This window comes from Aythya marila, assembly GCF_965140915.1.
Source record: "Aythya marila genome assembly, chromosome: 4".
In the NCBI taxonomy this organism is placed as follows: Eukaryota; Metazoa; Chordata; class Aves; order Anseriformes; family Anatidae; genus Aythya; species Aythya marila.
This window is the reverse complement of record NC_139045.1, coordinates 5,947,831-5,970,471: the sequence shown is the minus strand read 5'-3', so window position 1 is coordinate 5,970,471 and position 22,641 is coordinate 5,947,831. Positions and strand designations below refer to the sequence as shown.

The window sequence follows — 22,641 nt, the reverse complement described above, 5'->3', positions numbered from 1 at the left end:
AAAAAAAAAAAAAGGAATATACCTCCCACTCTATTCACACATAAGCATTTTACTTCTTGAATTCCATTTGGATATCAGAAGCAAGGTCACAGGGAGGACTGCACAGGATATTTCACCCTGCAAAGCTGGTCATCATCAGGGCCGATACTAGGGTGATCTGCTTCAGCAGCTTATGCTGCAAATTTCCAAGCTAAAAGGTGAAACCTAATCGCTCTTATTAGGCAACAATCCCTGGAAGTAACCCAGTTACAAATGACAAAATGTTGAAAATGTACAGCCCTTCTCAGAATGCAATACAACGCCCACAAATACAAAAGGAAAAAAACACTTTCAGCAAGGAAAACAGTGTAGTACGTCATCTGAGTGAGTAAATATGTACTACTACAAAGGAAGTAAGGCTAATTTTAAGAGGTCACTTTCTAAGGGAATTGTGTTTATGAAGTCAAAAGACTTTCTGCCTGACACGCCCTCTTGAAAATCCCAGTGAACCGTTAGAATGAAAACACACATGCCCTTTGCGAAGGAAATATCTGAATTTAAACAATGAAAAAAAATAAAAGTTTTTGCTTCTTGCCTATCTACCTTTTCTTTTCCTCCGTGGCCCAAATTCAGGTACAACTGTTGCAGTTGCTTACACAACTTGCTCTAAGATAGGTGGAACTACACTTACTGTGGATATTCTGGGCTTCCGGGTCATCCACACCGATGGCAATTATCTTCCAATCTGTCTCTCCTTCATCAACCATACCTAAAACACCCAACACCTTCACTTTAACAATCTCACCAGAAGAACGAACCTGCAAAAAGAACATAATTTCAAAAAGGTTTGGAAAATGCTACACGAAATTCGTCTTTTATGTTGCAGACAACATGGCTTGCTACCTGTTCAGCCAGCAGCTACCAGAATTACAAGATCAATCTGTAAACGTGATACACATCACCTTCATGTTAGCAGCCTTTCTCCTACCTTTTCTATTCTTAAACCTTCTCTTCTCCCATCAGCATTTAGTTAAGGATACAACACAAGCTACAATATTTGTCCTTCTCTTCTACCCTACGTCCCCACACACTTTCTTGATCATCGCCCCACTCTGCAAGTCAGAAACACCTCTTATTCATTTTCTAGTTCTTTCATGCCTGTTGATTCTCTGCTTTCTCAACTCTTGGTCATCGTCTGTCTCTTGGACACACACACACACAGAGGCACCCACCCACCCCCAAAACATGAGCACAACTCTTTTTTGCATTCTCCTGGGGACCTTTTTCACACCAGGTAATATTTCCTTTCAACTCTTTCTGTCTCCCCTCAAATTCAGCTTTAGGTTCCTTCACTCAAGTGAAGCCACCTTTGCTAAGGTCACCAGTTAAATTCCTTACATAGTTCAAGAGATCCCTCATCCAAACTCATTAATTTCATTTACCCTATCTTTGGTACTGCAGAGGATTCTTTGCTGCCTCCAGATACATGCAAGTTTCTTTCAGTGAGCTAAACCTTTCCTTTACACCTATTATTGGTGTTTGCTGTGCCTCTTTTTCATCCACCTACTCCTTATCTCGTAACTTCAACAGGTTCCTCTTCTCCTCTAAAGAGGGATCTGTTTCTTTTTGCACCCATGGGAGAACTCAAACCTACCCCCTATGCGGATTTGACCTTACAATCTTACGTGCATGACACTGACATATTTCTTCATCTTTCAGAATGCCAGTCTTATCTCTAGTACTGCTAGTAGGGGAAAAAGAAGTCTTTTTTTTTTCCTTCCTGCAAATCTTAACCCTCTCATCCTCCATCCAAAACAGCTATACAACTTCAGTGTATTCATCTCCAGCTTTCTCTTTTATCCAGCACCCAGACTTTACAAGATCCTTTTTTTTTTTTTTTTTTTAAACTGTTGTTTTTAAATCCACCATTTTCTTATCTATTCTTAGACCCTCTGCTCATATTGTAGTCACCCCAAGACTGACTACTGCCACCTTTTCTTGTTTCCCACCTGCCATTCTCTTTCAAAAGCTATTACCAAATCATTAAATTAATCTTGATAAAAACCAACCTTTGAACCGATCTCACAAACGTCAATAGGATCATTATCCCCACAACATCCTGTAATGTCATCTTTATGGTTTGGATCTTCCCAGGTCTGTCAAAGGAAAGAGAACTACGAGTTACCAACTGGTCTGCAGTTACAATTCACCTAACCACTAAATTACTGAGATTAATAAAAACACCAACAAAAATGTCAACTTGCTGAGAATGGACTTGCTCAACAAAAAAAAGAAAAAAAAAAGAAAAAGAAACAGACTCCAAACAAACCATGGACTGTAACAAATGGATCAACTGCATCAAAGACACAGAAGACACTTTATGATATTGCAGTGATCAAGTCAAAGGAGCCAGAACATGTATTTTTCTAATTACCAACACTTGTGGGATTAAATTAGGATATTCTACAACAACATTTTTACTATACTCTTTAGATACACCCACACTAACTTAAGTTGCTTTCGAAATCATCTAGACTCTGAGCTTACCAAGCTCCTGGGTATGGAATTGTCAGTATCCAACTGACTTTATGAAGTTCTGAATTTAGGTCTGAAACTTTTCTGAGTGTTTTTGCATACAAAGATGCGCACAAGCCCAAGAACTGCCAGCAGCTTGAGACCAAACAAGGTTCCCTGAGATATAAGTTCAAATCCCTGCTCTAAGCTTCATATGAGCAAGGAATCACAGCCAGCTTAGTATAACTTTATAAAAAGGCCAGTACGTGTTTTGTCTCTTACTTGCTTGGAACGAAAGACATCATTCTACAGTTGAGAAGTTTTTCTGGTAAGAATTTTATGACCATTGAGGTTTTGTGGAAAAGATGTTAGAAAACCATCTACAAGGAGCTATACTGCTAGCTCCAGCTGTCCACGGTCAAGCCTCCAACTCATACTCTTGTTCTTGAGAACTTGACTGATGCTACAACTGTGAAAAGCAAATGGTCAGGTATTTAGATAGCAGCATCATTACCAGAAAAAAATGACAGAAGTGGAGTCAAGAGAGAATTTCAGCCTAAAACTTATTTTTCCAATATTCTTCCAAAGCACTCATTTAAGGCTTCATTCTATCAGTGCCATTCTCTAGCCCAGCTGCACCTCTCCACCTGTAGTTTCTGTAAGAATGGAAGGGAAGCTAGCTAGGAACGGTAGTGTTATCTAGACAGCACAGCAATTCCTGCAACAATTACACTCCTAGAGTAATTTTTCTTCTCTGTTCCAGAACATAGAACAGCCGCCACAAATATGTATCAGCCCTAGCATATAGCTAAAAGAATTTCTGGCAACTGCTGACCCTGATGAAAAGTCCTCTTGAGATAGTGGAGACCCAGAACTGGATCAGGCCCAGGGTTTGTGATAGTAGCTAGTAAGAATCTGGAGTATTGTTTAGACTTGGACAAGTATAATGATCCAAGTGACCTTTTAAAGTCATTACAGGAAAAAAAAAAAAAAAAGGAAAGACAATTATCTCCAGCTGCATGACTGACAAGGTAGTAAAGGGAGCTGAATGTATCTCTTGGGGAATGTGTCATCAGTCCAAAATAACGCCCTTTGTGCAGGAAGATATTTAAGTGTTCAATTTGGCTTTGTACGAAGGCACAAACAAATTTCAAAATATTAAATGGAACTCTTGGTTCCCAACAATGCCTACTTGGAAACTCGGACTACTCAGACTGCTGACTGGATAAAGACTTCACTGTCCTCCTCCACCACCTACCTGGTATCTCCTCTTCAGGGAGGAAATATGGAAGCAGATTTTCAGGAGTAAACTTTCAGTGCTCATGCATTTAAGTGTAAAGAAATATTTTTTTTAGTTTCATCTTGATCATAAATACTACTTTCAATCCAATGTGTTATTCAGAGTAATGAAAAAAAAGTTTTAAAACTTTAATTATGTTAAAAATTTCAGACATTAATTGTTTTTTTCTCCAAGACTCAAAGTTTTGAAAGTGCCATGATCAGTAAAGTCTCCAAATTCAGAGCAAAGTTAACTAAGGCAGTTGAGGTTTAATCTAAAGAAAAAGTCCTTGTGTTCCTCTTTCTTAAAGATATTAAGAAATAATATCAATTAACATTCGTGCTGCAATACACGAAGATCCTAACTGAGTTTAAAAATGTCTTGCTTAAACAGGAAGGGGCTACTTGAACAAATATTCTGAATGCCAGACCACAACAGTTTATTTTTCACTATGGTATATGGATGCAGGCTAAAGACTCAAGATTTCTTCATCATTTAAATCCTTCCTGAAACTGAGCTTGTATTTATACCCACACCCAAATTCTGATCCAAATTTACAGACGAAATAAAGCTTTAGATAAAAAAAATCCTAATTTACAAATTATCAAAGAGAACCATCTCTCTTGCAACTGATTTGCATTCTGGCAGTACTCAAGATTTACAAGGCAATTTCCACAGAAGACAGAAAACTTTCACCATTATAACAAAAATGTTACCTGAGGGAGAGCACCGTAATTCCATATATAACCCTTGTGAGGAAAGATATTTGCCACATATCGGAGCTTGTCTTTCTTTGTATCTTGCTTAATGGGATTCAACGGCTCCTCGGTGGCAATCTAAACAGATCGTGAAAGACAGAGAGAAAGGAAGAAGTGTCAGATGGAAAGCAATTCATCCCGTACCCAACCAGTTAGCTCCATCTGGGAGCACGTGCTTGTTGTTCGAGGAGTATTAAAAGCATGATGGCCTCGCTCTAAGTCTCGAGAGCCATGTTCAAAAAGCTGCTTATTAAGGTTTTAAATAATGCTGTGAAGTATGCAAGAAAAATGAATCCAGAAGGGAAAGTCATAAATTTCTGAGGAGACTGTCCCAGTCAAACAGAAATGCTGAAAGAAACTTAAGTCAGAGGCTCCTGCGCCTGAACTTTGGTACAAATTCAACAAAGATACAAATGGTGAAAGTTCTTCAGACAACAGGGGCTTTGACAGCAGCAGGGGAATTGTTTCAGCGTCATCTCACCCACCCCCCATTCATTGCTCTCCTACTGCATACACCCCTTCTCTCCATCACCTCTCAGCAAACAAACGCTTTTTTAGTAGGGCCAAGCTCTGAGTTACCACAGGCCAACGTGTGCTGGCTTGGGCCAAGTTCAATTAGCATTAGAAGGTGCTTTGACTCCTGCAGTAGTGCTTCCAGAAGGACTGAGCTAATTATTGCAAAGCAGCTTATTACTGTCATCATCCCCCCAAAACCTCAAATACCAACCCGCTGCCATGAGTTACCTACCACACATTACCTACTTCACCTGAACTGTGCTTTTGCCACTCCTCACCACAACAAAACCCCTGTTGGCTTGACTCATCTGAACCAGCTCACATTTGTTACAGATTTTGAGCACACCCTGGCTCAGGCCATACCAGCTTGTGCTCGCGTCCATTTTAAAACACCCTTGTCATTTAGCTAGAATAATAGCAGCAAAGTCATCCCAAATGAATTCTTTTTCAGACCACACTGTCCTGTCAACAGCAGGCAGTTACTCTGTAAGTAACCCCCCCACATTTCTGTTTTCACACCTGATGCTGCATGCTTCCTACGTTAATGGTAAAGACTCTGAATATGCCACCTGGGGTTTTGGCAGAAGTGGAGCTCAGCACTGTTTTCTCTTGACAAGAACTGGTGCAAAGATTAACTGACAACGGTGGGCAGGGACCAACACAATTTCATAAAGAGCACCTTGAATAAAATCTACGGAAGGACAAGAGAAATGCAACACATTCAAGGTTTCATTTCCTACAGTCTCCACTCCAAGCGAGGGAATCTCAGCACAAAGACACAGATAAGAGCTGGTGCTGGCACCACGAGTCTGCACTGAAGGGCTGTCAGGCCACGATGACAAGGCAAGGCAACTCTGCCTTACTTAACACAGGAACCTTATGTATTGCACCTGGGCTCCTACCAAGCCAGAAAATGTCCAAGCCCTCTGATTTCTGAACCTCACAGGACAGCAAACCTTCCTACCCTCAATGAAACATGCCAAGAAAAGAAGGAGAGCAACATGTGCTTTAAGCAATGGCTTCAATGGCAAAGGGAAACTCTGAAAAATAGAGCTCAGCTTCTGCAATAAACCATCCTAAAATACAAGCTGATTACCCAAAGTAGCCCTACTTCTGGAATTAAAACTCAGGCAACAAACGCAGTTCAAATGCTACTCCAGCATCAGGGAAAGGAGAAAAAGTTCTGAACCAAGAGGCCAGGAGGCTCCTTGGTATTATTTTTAGTAGTCGACGTAGCTTAACAGCTCAACCACAAAATTCCTTGAAAGCATCTGGAAAGCATTTCTAAAACTATTACAAATGTTCAGGAAGATAAGAAACATCCTGGTGAGGTCTGTTGTTTCACCAACTCTACAAATGAAGCATTACTCAGCTTCTACATTACAAGAGCAGAGGAACAACCACTGGGCTCTCCTTTCAAAACATCTTCCAGCAGGAGCAGATACTTCAAACGAGCAAGGCCCTGATGTAGTTTTTGTCACAAGGAAACCTTTTTTCATTTGCCACTCCATTTGTCAGGACGTAGCCTATCACAATACCATTTATATGCTGGAAGTGAGGATTTAGAGCCTCTGAACCGAATGTTTTACAAGCGAGCAGCAGGACGACTAAGCAGCAGAGCCCTAGAGTGCTGGGCTGCAGGTGTGCTGCACTCTGCTGTCTGGGGCTGGCAGGAAGCAGTGCTCACCTGCAAAGGGGAAACAATTACAACCTCAGCACCTTATGTGTAAAGAGCAATCCACAGCGATTAAACTCTGAATACTGAACCCCACCACGCTGCTGTAACTTCCATCAGTGCCCATATATTCAAGGTATTTTTCTTATTTACCTCCATTTTTGCGTTCGTCCAGCGAGGCACTTCCACGACCATATTAAACAGGACCTAAAACAGAAACAGGGAAAGAACTGAAAATAAAACCCACACGGTAACTAGCATTTTGCAGTAAGAAATTCTCTCTCCTGCATTCAGCTGCAGCAAATCTCACTTATTCCAGCTGCTTTTACATAAAGTACACTTCACGTTCCTCACAATAATATTCAACCTCCCCAGTTCATCCTCCACCCCCGTTCACCTCTGAGAATGCAAACAAGGAGCAATGGAGACACACGTGATGCTTTTTATTCCAGTATCAGTATTACCCTTCTCACAGCGTTCAATAAGCCTGTGGAATGGTTTGGTTCAAGATGAAGCAGTGCTCAGAGCAATTGGCAAAAAGGATTGGACATTTCTATAGGAAAGAGTCAGCTCCCCTCAGGCACTGGTAAGGGCAGTGTCTGCCCCCACCACGGGGATTTATTTCTTCAGGTCTTCCTTTTGTCACCATACAAAAAACATAACCGCTGACAACCCTCAGTCCAATCTGGTTGACGTGAGGCCAAATGAATCCAGAAGTGATGGCAGAGAAAGGACATGGACACAGGCACTTCGTGTTCGCATAAGCCTTCTTCCCAGCAGAAACAGAATGAAAATTGTTTAAGAATTTTTAAAAAGACACGAGAAAAGCAATGTGTAACTGCTGCAAGCTCTCTTCTGAAGCTGTCAGGGCCAAGCACTAAGGAGGACAGAGTATTAATCAAAATGGGTAACTAGGCCAAACCACCCAGCAATGCCTATGACCTATTTTCTTCACAATTATTGAAATAACCCCAAATATCCCACTGCCTGGGACATCTCTCCATACAGAAAGAAAACTTGTGTTGGTATTAAAGGATGGCACCAGCTCAGGAAATACTAAATATGGTTTTGAAGATGTAAGTAGGAAAAATAAAATCAAACCAACTGAAGAATGGCGCTGACTGGAACTACACTGCAATGAAGGCTGTAGCAGACACTTAAATACTTGGATTTTCCTCTTTGTATCCTACAGCTGCAACCAATACACACAATTAGGAGGGTCAATGCCACAGTCAATTGACTAATGTCAATCCAATGGTTCTGTGATCTCCTCTCCCAACAGGAATGGGGCAAGCGAGAAAGCAGAGGAAAAATCCCAGCTGTCCCTCACGGTTCCCCCCATGAGATCCCACGCTACGCACAATCCTGATGGCAAATTCCAAGAAATTTGAATGCAACCTGCCATCCCTAAGTACTGCGCCCATATTGCAATTTGTGGTGTCTAAGCACGTAAGATGGAATCACTTTTCCCTATTTGGTCATAACCAACTGCATTAAACAAGAGGAAAGAACAAAAAGGAGAAAGGTGCTTCGGATCGCTTGCACGAGGCACACCTTGTGTACATAAGCACAGCTGAAGCAGACAAATGCTCAAAAAGAGAGCTCAAAGACGTCAACACTAAGGCAGCAGACCCAGAACAAAGTACCGTGCGTGCAGCAGCAGGTAAGGGCAAGGCTGGAAAAGAGCCAAATAAAGTTTGCACATCCATCTCAGAAGCATTTGGAAAAAGAAATGCACGGCACAGAAGCCAGTGCTGACAAGAAGCTCTCAGAGAACTGCCAGCGGGTCAAAGAATTGTTCTGACTGGCAGCTACAGGCAGAAACTTACAGACTGCTCCGGGAATTAAACACAACAGCTCTCTCCTTCACTGACTGAGGTTTTTGCTGGGAAGATGTGACTGCACATTTTCCTCACCGCGTCAAACACAACGACCTGTAAATGTTGTTTTGAACTTTAATTGGCCGAGAGCTACGCCAAGTCCTCACCAGAGCAATACCATGGGACTGGACAACAGCTGGACTGAAGTGCACACAATGCTCTTCCAAAACGAATCTCTTGGATTTAACCCAGCTTTAAGACCAGGCCTCCATAATTTGTGTTATCAGTCAAATGGGAATTGTCAAGAGTCTTAAATGTGACAGCCTGACAGATTAATTCGTATGCAAAAAAAAAAAAAAAAAAAAGGAAGTACTCTTTCTAATGCTAAGCTGCCACAGGCATTTACAAGAGATTAAGTAACTTCATGCAGTGCTTACATTAAAAAATAAAAAGTTTTATTTATAGGGTAATCACATTTTCACGGTGATGAGGCAGGATTCACTGGGGTGGAAAGGAGAGCACGTATTAGACAGTTTTGACAGATGGAAAGAGAGGAGTGTATTTCTCCAGGTTTTCTTTCCTCTGCTTTCCTATCTTGTTTCCCTCCTTGCCTAAATGTCATCCAGCATTTTCTTCCAGCACGCTGACTTCCCCAGGCCAGGCACCTCTTCCTGCTGTCCACTCGCACAGTTTCCCTCAAGTCCTTGCTGCAAAACTCCTCGCCCCCGCTGCAAACAGAAAGGTGTCGCCCATCACATCTCCACACATCAACTGCTTACACAATCCAGCGGTGAGTTTTGGCTGGTCAGTGCACCTGGAAATTGATCTTATCTTCAATCAGCAAAAGGAAAAAAACTTCACCTCACCAAAAAGCCAAGTGAGTGCTTCTACTCCCTCAAGCCATGGTGAGACTGCTCCAACAACCCACTTGACACACCTTCCAGTGACAGAAAGAGAAGTCCCCAAAGTTAATTTTTCATTAAGAAAACTGTTACTTTAGGAAATTTACCATTTAACTGCTTGCCAAAGTCCAAACTTCATCTAGATTCAGAAGAAGGGACAGAACTTGGGAGCTAGGAAAAGTGCCCTGAGAGAGCCTGGAGGGATGCCTCACCCAGGGTATTACATAGCTGGTTTGGTTTGGGGTTAATGCAAGCAGAAGACAGACATTTGTACTTTTGCCCTATTATAGCTGGAGGAGGTAGGGGGGGGAAAAAATCCATTTGGTCAACACAGAGAGGTCAAAAGTATACTTCCCAATTCCTAAAACTGAATATGAACAGGGAACGACATCAGAAAAAAGGAACTCACTCCAAATGGTATCCTTTATCTCCTAGGAAAGACAGCCTAACTGCACCACATGGCAAATCACGCAGAACATAAATAAAATGTTTGCTTTAGCAATTTTATTTTTTTTTTAAACAAGTTTTGGCAACTTAGTGCATTCCATTTGAATTAAACAATTTTTAACATAATTATTTTGGCTGATATTTCACACAGACAACAGAAACAAGGTTTGTTGTTTTTTTTTTTCTTTTTCTTTTTTTAAAAGAAAACCACAGGAAGATAAAAAAGATCTAGAAATACACTTCAGCATGCTCATGCAGCAAGTGTTGAGAAAAGCAAGGAAAATACAGCCTGTTGTACCCAGGTAAACTGTGAGTCACACTTCTCTCCGCTGTGACCAGTGGCCAAAAATAACTGCTGGCTCTGGCTGTACAGATTCTTATAGAAGACAGCTCATTTTGATGGCAGCTGCTTATTACCAACTTGAGCATCACGTGTCACTAAAAAAGCGATGAAGCACATTTCTGACACTGAATTTTTGCCCTTCTGGATTCCCATGCATCCATCTCAGGAACAGTTCTTTCTTACCTGACTTACGCTTTTCTTATTCAACTATTTCCTTCCTGAATCTTCCCAAGTTCCCCAGGTGGTATATTTGAGGGGAGGGGTTTAAACAGGACTGCAATAGGTAAAGCTCAACTCTGAACTTTCAGCTAATTTTAAGCAGAAGTGGAGCAAGGTATGGAGAGTGAGGAGAGTGACAAAACAAGAAGAGAGGAACAGAAAGTCAGCATAATCTCATTGTTAAAAGTCACGTTTTAAGGCCCGATTGCCATTCACCATCAGCCTTGCGCAACAGGGAGAAGCAGTAAGCTGAAGCTCACATTTCCTTCAGCCATTTTTATAGCAGAGTGCTTTAAAAAAAATCTGGAAGTATTAAGGCTGCATTTGGGGGTTGTTGACCCTCCTCTTGGAGAAACTGAACTCACGAGACAGAGAAAAGAAACAAAAATATATATTTTTTTTATTTTTTGCCTGCTCATTTGCAATGTTAGAGGGAGTCTCACCAGCCATTCACTACATAGGGCCCCTGAGGACTAACGAGAACTGAAAGGACAAGCTGCAGTCCAGCAGCAGTCTGAACAAAGGGCGATGTTTTCACGAACAGAAGTTTAAAAGAAGGGAAAAAAAAGGGGGGAAAAAAAAAAGGAGAAAAAGAAGGACTGACATGAAATACGAGAAATACATCTTGAGGGGCTTGCTTATAAAATGAGTGCCTGTCTCATAAGCATTCCTGGTATAAGGCTTGATGTCAGGCACACGCTGATTAGTGGACACATCTATCTACCTGCACAGCTACTCAGGGGAGAGCCTTGGCAAGGACGAAAACTAAACACAGACTTTCTCAAGTTTTAAGGAACCATTTCTTTCATGTTCAGCTCGATCAAATCGCTGATGCAGCCTTCACAGTAAACCAACACTACTCCGGTAGATTTTAAGTGGAGAGCTGAGTGAAGATTAACAAACACTGAGAAGTAATCTACAAGAACACAAAGCAAAATTTGCAGCTACTGGACAGATCCACAGAAAAAGGCTGGGTGGCTTCATGCATCAGGATGAAACCTTCACTGATCTGCAGTACTGAACACGCACAACAGACACGCTACAGCCCAGCTTACACGTACCCAAAAAGTGTCTAATGACTGAAGGCTACAGAAGCTGTAGTTCGGAGAGAATACAGAGTTTGCACCTGCACCATGTGGGAACGATGCCAGCTCTTCCCTCCTTACGGAACAAGCTGACTTTATCATAAGACCACTCTGCCACCACAGCTCTGAACTGCGTTCCCAGCATGCGGCCCTTCACCTGATCACTTCTTCAGCGTGCATGACCACTGCGATGACCACTTGTACCTCACCTGACTGCCTAATTTATCAAAAGCTCCTGCCTAACAGGAAAAGTTCAAGTCCACAGGGGCATTCCAGCACTGTGCAATCCACAGGACACAACAACCAACGCTGTCTTACTTCCTCCTATTCTTTATCAACTGCTCTGGTGGGTGTCTGCAAGTTTGGAGTATAATCTCTACAAGCTTGGACAGATTTCTTTTTCTAAGGCCAATATTTTAAATAAACCTTTGTATTAAGAACACCTGAGCCCGCTGAATGAGATAACGTGAATACTTTACCCAAGACATATACATGACAAGCGGATTAGAACCTCTTTCATTACAGCAGGGAAGCAACACTTCACATTTGTCTTGAAAAGAAAACCATGACCTCTTCAGACCTTCTTGCTGCCAGACATGGAAGACCACGGTCAACAATCTGCCTCTGACAGGTCTGAGTGTAACCACAGCAGAAACATCCAGCCCCTCAGACACAGAGGGGAAACTTTTGATGCCTTTCAGAGAGATTTGCTTGGACAGAGCGGATCCCAAGTGCTTGCTGTGCTGAAGACAAAGCAGAGATTCAGACTGCAAGCTGACAGCAAGTTTGAGACTGACCTTGAACAATTTTGAAGCTGAATATGATTTCTTCCAACTACAGTTTCTCCCCGAAAGTAACTTCTCTCGAGTCTTAACCCAAAAAAATCCATGAAACACAGAAGTTCAGTTGTCAACAGTGGCTGCAAAGCTAAATTTATTTGAGTTTGGAAGGTCACAAGTCTTAAAGATGCCACTTGGTTTCTAGGGCAAGAGGAACCATCACCTTTGAATTCTGTCCAAACTCAGCAAGGATCAACTGAACGTCCAGGAGTAGCAGTAGCTTTTGCATCCCTAGACCAGAGTACTGATTACAGTGCTTCAAAGATCTTTAGCCATCAGTACATGGCACTAAATTCCTCGTTTCCCTTTATGCCCTGACTAAGCCACATTCTCCCTGAATACAAGCACGCATCGATACATTTCTCACCAGGCCAAGGTGACCCAAGCTGCTCAAGAACCCGGCGTAAGACACAACACCTCCCTGAACACAAATACCCCTCTCTTTTCTCCCCACCTCCCGACGATAATGATGAAATGGGGTTTTCTAAATGTTTTGCTTTCCTTTATTTTACCATCTAAGACCAAGCGTGTTTGGAAAGCCTATAAACTGCACATTCGCTTGCATACTCACATGAGATGCCTGAAGACCGAAACTGAAGTAATAATACAATACCATGACTCTTTCTAACAAAATAAAGTATTAACTTTCATCCACTTAAGCGTAAGAACACAGCCAAATCATACTAAATAATGCTGAGTGTGTTAAATTTTTTGCCGATGTATTTAAGTAGAAGTAAACCCAATTAGTTAATGAGGGAAAGGCTGTGGATATGGTCTACCTAAATGTTGGTAAGGCTTCTGATGCTGTTCCTTACAGCATTCTTCTGGAGAAACGGCCTCAACTTGTGCCAGGGGAGGTTTAGGTTGGATATTAGAAAAAAATCTTCACTGAAAGGGTTGCAAAGCTTTGGAACAGGCTACCCTAGGGATGTAGCTGAGTCACCATCCCTGGAGGTAATTCAAAAGATATGCAGATGTGGTGCTTAGGGACATGGCTGAGTGGTAGACTCGGTGGTGCAAGGTTAATGGTTGGACTCGATGATTTTAAAAGGTCTTTTCCAACCCAAGTGATGCTATGATTCTATGATTTGCCTTTGCTCCTTTTCCACAGTTCTGTTAAACCACAGCCCAGAGTTCTCTCCTATCAGGAGTTATGTGAAGCAACTATGGTGTGATACACTAGCCCGGGAAAGAAGAGCTGCTCAGCTTCACAGGCTTTTGTTGTTGTTGTTGTTTATAGACTGATCGAGAGATCTGAAAAAGGGAACTAGAAACAGTTTTACACAAGCCATCATACTTCCCACCACACAGAGAGAAGCAGTTTGAGATGCTGCAGAGAACAGGCTCTGCATCTTTGCAACCAGCTGATACTGACACAGCATTTAAGGCCAGTAGTTGGGAATTCATGATGCCAGGCTGTTAAGAAAGGCTCTTGGGACATACTCTTTCTCCTCAACAACTCATCTATCAGGCATGATCCTACATCTCACGCAGCACTTAAATGGGCACCAAACAGCAGAAAAACTGAAGTGTTATGGAAGCACCAGAGATTGAAAGAATCATGAGGCAGAGGAAATGCACAGAGCAAGATTGTGTTGGGGACTGGCGTACGGTATGAGAAGCAGTGTGCCACACAGTAGTTGCAAAACTGTGGGAATGCAGACAGTTGGGACACTTCTTTCACATTAGAGGGGCAGTTACAGTTTTGCAACATGACTGGCAAACAGATACTGAGAAGATGGGGGGTGGGGGGGGGCAAGGCAAACACTGCAAAAAAAAATTGCTACATTTTGGAAAGGGCGTTTGCATAAACAATTCTTGTTTCACAGAGAAAGCTCGAACAGACCTGCCATGTTCTCTGGGCTTCTAGGCTCAGCTTTAGCACTTGGTTAATGCTGAACCATCAGCAGATGTGATTTTCTCTCTTTGGGCTTTCCAAACGAGCACTGAAAGTGACACACCCCCAGGTGTGAAAAGCAGATACCAATTCTCATTTCTGTCCTAACATACTTGCCATCTCTGAAGTTTTGTATACATACCAAAATTAAAGCCCAGCCAGAGCATAATGAATATTTCATTAATGGACGTTTTTCACTGCAAATGTTTTTGCAAAAGAAAGATTACATATCTATGCTGCAATAGTCATAATGAACCTTTCAGAGAGTGGTATAAAAGTGTTTGTCTTTGAGAACATCTTGATGAATAAAAGAATTCTGACATTTGAGGCCCATTCAAAGGGAGAATATTAAATCCCTTTAAGCCTAAAAGACTTGCATTTGAAGATATGTCAACTAAATTCAGTGAAAGATCACTTTGCAGAACAGCAAAATGATGTGAAGGAGAGAAAAGAGGGAGAGAAAAGGAGAACTTAGCTGTACCTCGCTCGCTGTAGTCTTTGACCTCTTTGCAGGAATCTCTTTATCCTGTAGGGAAAGTACGAATAAGGAGCATTAGAGAACAATATTGTATTCACGTAAATACAGACATTACTAGTTTTAAATGCAAATTGAACATCCTCTTTCAAGTATAAAGGCCTGAACTATAACTTTTAAAAACAGGTAGTTGGTCCTGTTTGACTGTGAATTATAACCTTCCCAGTGTTGGCAGAGGAAGATAAAAACGCACATGGACACATCCACTTTCTCCCAGCTACTTAATTTCAAGCAGCAGTTTAGGCATCAGCTGGTTAAAAACACATCAGTCACCCTTTTGTTCATTTGAAAAAGATAAAAAACGGAACAGAGAATGGAAAATGGGCTTGGAGTTACCCACTATAAAATTAAAGTCCACAATGCTTAGATCAGAGGAGGGAAAGAATGTAACACACAAGGCCTTACCTCCTCCTCCTGCAAAGAAAGCAAAATTTATACACACCTTCATGATGACTCCCATTCATGCTCCCCCCTTACGTCCCACAGAAAGCTCTTTCCTTGCTCACACAGCCAAAATCAAAGGCTCTATGCCTTCATCAGACATCGCTGTGCTGTAATTTAATCCACAGAGAAGCCACAGACCATAATCCGTCCCTCCAAACCTTAAACTCTGGGCTTGGGGTCAGCCACCACGTAACACATGGGTGAAGACGCCCATTGCTCTTCCATCAACAGCACCAACTGATCAGAGCATCTCGGTAATGACTCTGAACGAGGCTCACATCTTCCGCCAACTACCATGCTTAGATCGGCTGCTCAAAAAGGTTTCATCCATACTTTTAAGCTCTCAGTTTAAATAACTGAAGAGATTGGTTCATTACTTCAGAACTCTAAATCTAACCGCAGTACAGCTGCTGACCTTTCACACCAGTCATGTCACCCATAGTGTCCCAGCAACAAGTGAAGGAAAGGGCCCAAACCCTCCCAAAATGTTTGTGTAACGAGCAAACCATAATAAGCAAACCCAAGGCTAACCCAAAGACTGGCAGTTCCCACCGGTGACATATAAAGCAGGCGTTTCATTATTGCTATAATGAAACTCCAGGGAGTGTGGCTAACAAGACGTGAAAGTGCTCAGCTGCACCTCACGCCTTGTAATTCTCCAAAGGTGCGATTACCACTTCTCTCTTGGGCATTGTTGTTGGCTTCCAATTACGCTCCCCCTTTTGGGAATTAAAAAAAAAAATACACCACAAGCCACAAAAGTATGTGCTGTAGATGTCCTACAGCGGGGAAACGCATACATTTAATTGCAGTTGTAGGAAAATGCCATTTTTAAAAAGTAACAATAAAAAGTGAGTTCTAGAGCACAAACACAAGCCTTAAACATAGAGAAGAATTATCACAAAATACCACGAGGGTTTACCCCACCCTCAATAACCTGGAGTCTTAAGAAGACACCTAGGGTCATTCACACCCTTATTATTATTACTACATTTTATTACAAGTTACTGAACTCAGCTGAGAAAGTTGGCTGGAGTTATATTGCTTGTGTTACACAGGAAATCAGCCTGGATTAAAATGGCCCCTTCTGATGCTACAGATTTTGTGTCTCAAATGCTCTAAATATTCTTTTTTAAAAGTGCGTTTTTACCTAGCGAGTACCAACAAAGCAGTTATCATTTCAGAAATGACTTTTGTCGCAAGGCAAATATACAAATATACATACCTCTTTAGCTCCAGCAAAAAGTGGAATGTCATGAAATGGGGAAATATATTTACCATCTCCATTCTCTGAAAAACACAACGAAAAAGTAGCATTACAAATCTAAATGCATGCCGTAAGACACCTGCATTGCTAAGAACTGTTATGCATTACACAAGGATAAGGAGTGACACAATACATCAATTAAACTTCTTTTTTTCTGAATTGTAGTTCTAAAGAGCAAAAAATAAGCTCCGTGCAGGACAATGTATTTGACTGCTTGACAATGACTCATTAGAATGAGAATTATTGCTTCGGTATACAATGCCATACTTTTCTGTCCTTCCTACCTGGCAATACAAGCTATGTAAAAGTTGAGAAGATCCTTTCATTCTCTTTTCTCCTCCTCCCTGGCAATACAGAACCATTAACAGGTGGAGAAAAAAAAAAAAAAAAAAAAAAGATAAAAAAAAAAAAAGGTGTGGAGTTCCATAAGCAATCAGTGAATTTACCTGGGCTTTCCGGCAGTGCAGCCCCAGTAACTTCACTGCGTTTCTATTAAGCTAAATTTCACAAAGAGACAATTGTCCAACATATTAGGCCCAAGTCTAACCAAGAGAATACGTGACAGATAGGATAATTGCAGAGGCCCTAGAAATGAAACGATACCTTAAAAAAATGAAAAAGCTGACAATAACTTAGTGCTTAATGGGGATCTGGTCTACACCTTAGCCTTGTTCTCACTGTAGGGAGGAACAAAACGCACGCTTAAACATTTCAAATTACTCAGAAACTTTTCAATGTACCAAAAGCCGAAGTACTGCAACAAATCGATGCATAAACAGAAGCAGCAGCAGCAACACAAAGTACTAACACTAATCTCAAGGAGTTCCCCCTTGTTAGCACCCCTTGTCCCAGTAAATGGAAAAACAAAGGACTTCTTTTAGCCTTGGACCACCTCAACACGGAGGAACACGCGATGGTGCTTCTCACAGCCCCTGGCAGCCTCCCAGACGTTCCTCCTAAATAAAACAAAGTTTAGTGGTGGGCTGCTTGCTTTTACTGGGGAACGTGACTTTCTGCAGCACACGAAAGCTCCATGCCTCGCACGCAGGGTGCGTGACGCCAGCGGACGTCAGATGTAACTCCCGAGAAGCTAATGGCCCAAAGATGTACCGAGAGGGTGCTTGCGAAACCAGGGGCATTCCAACAGCCAGCTTTATGACCCAAATGCGTAACGCCGAGGCCGCACGCCACCAGATTTCCCTGGGCTTTGAGCAGCCCCCAGGGGGCTGCTCTCCCAGAGCCCCTTAGTGATGTTGGCCTAGGAGGTCCCTCACGACTTGAGCCCTGAGATTTTTTTGTTTTTGTTTTTTGTTTTTTTGACATTTCTGAGAGAGGACTGGCTTCGTCACAGGGTGCAGGGAATGCTACCACGCTGCTTGCTGAGCTGAGGCTGCCATGGCCCCCGCCAGCCAGGCTGCCACAGGCACCCCCAGCACCTCTCCACCTTCTGCGGGGCTTCAGGGGCCCGGCCACGCAGCACACAGCGGCCCTCAAGGCCCAGCAGCCCCTCTAGAAGGAAACCATGACGGGAAAAGCCCTTCTTTTCCACACAAAATCTCCCCCCTCACGCACGGGGCGATGCCTCCTCCAGCCTGAGGGGTCTCTGCGGGGAACCGCCGCCGCCTCTCCCCCACCGCGCCCCCCTCCCGAGGCGGGCTAGGATGGAAGGAAGGAAGGAAGGAGAGGGGGTTTTACGGAGCCCCGGGGCGCTGCTACTTACTAAAGTAGAGGCGGTAATCGGGCGAGTTGGGCCGCCCCCGCTGCTCCGTGCCGTAGCGGGCCATGGCGCTGAGGCAGCGGCGCGGCGGCCGCCCCCACCCCCGCGCCGCCCGCAGCAGCCGCCCCAGCCCCGGCAGCACACGCATGATGGCGGCGGCCGCCTCCCTCCCCTTCCTGCGGCCGCCGGGGCTGCGCCTGCCCCCTCGCCCCGCCTGGAAGCCCTGGCACGGCGGGGCAGGGAGCCTCCGGGGCCGGGAGCGGTGCCCTCCTGCCCCGCCGGCGAGCGGGGAGAGCTGCGGGCGAGCGGGGGGAGCCGCCCCCAGCCGCGCCGCCGCCTGAGGGGAGCCATGGCCCCGAGCCCCAAAATGGCGGCGCGGCCCCGCACCAGCCTTGTGGTGAAGGCGGGCGGAGGCGGCTTGTCCCCAAGGGGGGTTGCCGAGTCCAGACGCTCCCCCCCCCGTTTACTTTGGGATTTACCTTGGGAATTTGTCACGTTTCGCTGTGGGGCTGCTTGTTCCCAGCCTCAGGGAAGAGGGGGACACGGGGGAAGGCAGGGACACGAAATGAGGGGTGACCCTGGCAGGGGTGCCACCCTCACCTGAGGTGTGAGGACCACCCCCTGCCCGCTCCTTTGGAGAAGAAGCGTTCATTTCACAGAATCACAGAATTATCTAGGGTGGAAGAGACCTCAAGATCATCGAGTCCAACCTCTGACCTAACACTAACAAGTCCTCCACTAAACCATATCGCTAAGTTCAACATCTAAACGTCTTTTGAAGACCTCCAGGGATGGTGACTCCACCACTTCCCTGGGCAGCCCGTTCCAATGCCTCACAATCCTCTCAGTAAAGAAGCTCTTCCTAATATCCAACCTAAAATCCAACCTTTCTTCTCAGCACAAACAACTCTCACCGGGCCGTCCACAGATGAGCTCCGACAGGTAGATAATACTTTTATATTGAACCTCACAATCACACAAAATAGACTCTCGTCTGTATTCAGGTTGTAGTGGTTCTGAAGCTTGCCCCATTATGTGCAGTCCGATTCCTGCAATACTGGTGGCTTTGGACACCGGTCTCTTTCTGTTGATCCTTGAGGAGGGTTTCATATGTGTTTCGCCTACCAGTATGGGTTCTTGGAGCGTTGCTTCTCTTCATGGATTTTTCAAAAATCCCCGAAAAGGGGCAGAAATCACTGCATTCGTTTTACTGATGGAGAAACTGAGGCAGGCCAATTTTTGTTACTGTTGTCGCTCATACATCCCAAGCCAATGTCTTTGGTGATTGATACTAATTTTGAATTTCAACTCCGATTTGAATTATTGTGGAATATTTGTGTGGAAGATTTATTTTATATGGTATTTAAAACTTTATTGGGAATTTTTCATTTGCAGCATTAAGGCTCAGACAATCTCTTCCATCCAATTTAAAAGGTATATAACTTCTTTTGGTCTTTCTTTGTCCCCTTTACTGTTGGGTAGGTAAGGTTTTACAAGCATCAGGATTGTTCTGCGTGCGTCCTAAGGATCCAGCTTTATTTTACAATGGAGTGGGAGACTTCCCCGACAGCTTCCATCACTGCTCCTGCCTGTACTCCTTAAACCTGTTAGTAGCTACTCCAGACCTCAGAGTTGTTTGCTAGTGGGTGGGTTTTTCCCTACTGTAAGGGCTCTGGATAAAAAGTTATGGTCTCCTTCCTTCTCTTTTTCTGAGCCATTGTTTGCTAAATTTGTCACAACAGGCTTATCTCCAGGAGAACAGAATGGCAGGCCAATTATCCACCTCCACAGAAGCTGCTAAATAGTTGTTGGTGTTTTGCCAGAGGTGTTGGCATCTTTCATCCCTGAGTTCACCGAATGCAAGGTTTTCCTGAATGGGACACTTGGGGGTTGAAATTCTTCATGTGTCCGTTTGAAGTTCTTAATGTTTTGGGTTTGTAAGAGGGCAAATCATCAGTTTTTCACATGGGAAAAAAAAAAAAAAAAAAGAGAGAGAGAGAGAAACTTTCTCTATTTTAAAAACCCTATTCATCATTTTCTTTGAGTTGGCCTGCTGCTGAAACATGCAAGGATAAAAACAAATGTGTCATGGGCCTAGCCTTCCACCTCTGCTTGGGTCTGAGGAATGCGGGTTTCATTTATGGAAGTTCAGAGCTTTTGAAAATCATTTACTGAGTGCACATGCAGTATTCACAGTATTTTTATTCTTGCAAAGTTGGCAGTTGGTTGTAGTGTTATTCTAGGAGAAACCCAACATATATTTATTTACTCGTACAAGTTAGGAAGTGAAATATGCAGCTGTGGTCAAGAGTCAGTGTAAGATGCCCAAAGTCTGAGTGCAGAGCTCTCCTTTGCCTAGTGTGGTCTTATCTAAAGCTTTCTCATCTGTAATGGGAAATCATCTGTGAAACACTTGGAATTTATGAAATATAAATGAGCTCCAGTGCAAGCGCTTTCTAGGTGCATAAACAGATGCCATCCTGTTACCTAGCAAGGGTGGATGATATGGTGGAAAAACATGTACAAACCCTGTTAACGTTGTGAAAGCAGAGAACTTGATGTTTTAGTACTCTAAAATTCTCTTAATTAAATTTCCCTACAGAAATAATAACAATAAAGCCCTGAACAGATTTAACTGTGTTTCTCAGTATTATGCATGATGGTACACAGAACATGGCAGAAGTACACGCAGTACTCCTGAAGTCAGATTTAGGTGATATTGCAGCTTCCTTGTTAAAACAAATTCACTTCATACTCTTAAATCTATTGAACAAATACATGTTTTGGTTCTGGTATCTACATGACTCAAATTCTCTTAAATCACTATGGTTTTTACTACCAAGGTCGTTTTTCACTTCTTTGTATTCCCAAACATTTTATGTCCAAATACTTCAAGTATCGTTCCAATTGGGCCAGCAAAAGGTGTATATAGGGCCGATCCCGTTTATTGACCTTGAAACAGCTTCCACTGAAAGATGATGAAAATATTGCTATTTATTTCAATGGAATTAGAATCAGGTCCATCAGACTTAAGTAGGGCTTACATGGTACTTAGGTTTTATGCTTGCCCTCTGCACAGGGGTGAATCTCATTCCACCAGAATACCAGTGGAGTATAGCAAAGACTCAGCAGCAGTATAATCACCTAAGCCTGAAGGACACCCTTACTTTAAGTTTGTACTCTGCAGTGTACGTTTACGTTCCTTTCTTTCATGTATGTATTATGAAACTGTGCGTATGTTTTGCCAGTGAAAATGCCGTGCAAATTAAATGCAGAAAACAGTTTATTATGTTATAAATAATCATAAAAAGAACAATTTCCCTTCCTCCTGAATGAAAATCATTTTCATCCTTTCAGCTAATAAGGCTTTGAAGAATGTCGTTAGTACCACTATGTGCTATTTCAGTGTGTTTGCTCTTGACTGGAGATTACATCACTCTCATTAACTTTGCTGCAATGTAACTTCTATCTCCATTGCTTATAAAACCATTAATCTGAAGGAATTGATTCCTGCCAGCCTTCTGCTTTACTGCTACCTACGTGCAAAAGGCCTGCGCTCGTGGACCGCTGTCCTCGTGCTCCAGCCACCCTGGTGCAGCAGGTAACTTGTATGTGCTGGCAAATACCTGATGGCAGCAAAAGACTACATTGTCTAAATAAGATGAAGAAATTGTGTATTTCAGTAAATAGAGTGAGCCTTATCAGGTTACATCACTTTCCATCTCGCTGTGAAGAAAGACCCAAAAAAACTGGGACAGATTGTGAACTCACCTCAGCTACCCTATTGCTGATCATCAACATTTATGCAAAGTTATTTTTTAGTCATAATATTCACTATGAGGTATAGGAAGATGACAAGTTTTCAGCCTATTTTTTTCTGAATAATTTGTTTCTCCAAGCTGCTAGTTTTTTTGTTTGTTTGCTTGTTTGTTTGTTTGTTTAACCATGCTTTTTGTTAGGCTGCTTATAACAGAGCGTAGGATTCCCGTGGCAGATTACAGTCTCTGTGAGTGGGCAGGGTTGCCAGCTCAGGCAGCAGTGTCTAATTGCAGCGGGTGCTGATGGCCAAGGCCAGCTGGGCAGGCATGCCACTGCTCTGCCTGGACTTATGCCTAGAAAGCCAAGTCCTCGAGAGGTGAGGACACTGTGCCCGTGTCAAGCTTTGCTGGATGCGCTCGTTTCTCCCTTCCTAGACATCTGTACTGTGTTCGTGTTACGCCCTGTGAAGCAGGGATTTTCAGCTACTGTAACTTCCACCCAAACGTGTTCGCAAGTATTGACTGAAACTTGATTTAAGATTTTAAAAATTTATCTTTGTTTACTGCAGAGCAACTTGCCTGTTGCAAACGAGAAATCACCAAATGGTCTTCCTTCCTTTTAATTCGTTCTTCCACATAGGTGGATG

The 22,641-nt window shown here is 43.0% G+C and overlaps 1 protein-coding gene across 1 annotated transcript in view; it reads right to left on the bottom strand.

Annotated features, from left to right (window-relative positions):
- The window catches only part of PPA2 (inorganic pyrophosphatase 2), a 34,946-nt gene extending 16,416 nt beyond the window's left edge, over positions 1-18,530 (bottom strand). Inside the window, exons 1-7 of the mRNA XM_082760088.1 lie at positions 18,240-18,530; positions 16,478-16,542; positions 14,755-14,799; positions 6,875-6,928; positions 4,489-4,608; positions 2,049-2,135; positions 671-797 (exon numbers count right to left, since the gene is read on the bottom strand). Coding sequence (XP_082616214.1) covers positions 671-797; positions 2,049-2,135; positions 4,489-4,608; positions 6,875-6,928; positions 14,755-14,799; positions 16,478-16,542; positions 18,240-18,384 — 643 coding nt within the window. The 5' untranslated portion in view covers positions 18,385-18,530. The remainder of the gene's footprint in view (positions 1-670; positions 798-2,048; positions 2,136-4,488; positions 4,609-6,874; positions 6,929-14,754; positions 14,800-16,477; positions 16,543-18,239) is intronic.
- Positions 18,531-22,641: the final 4,111 nt, after the last annotated feature.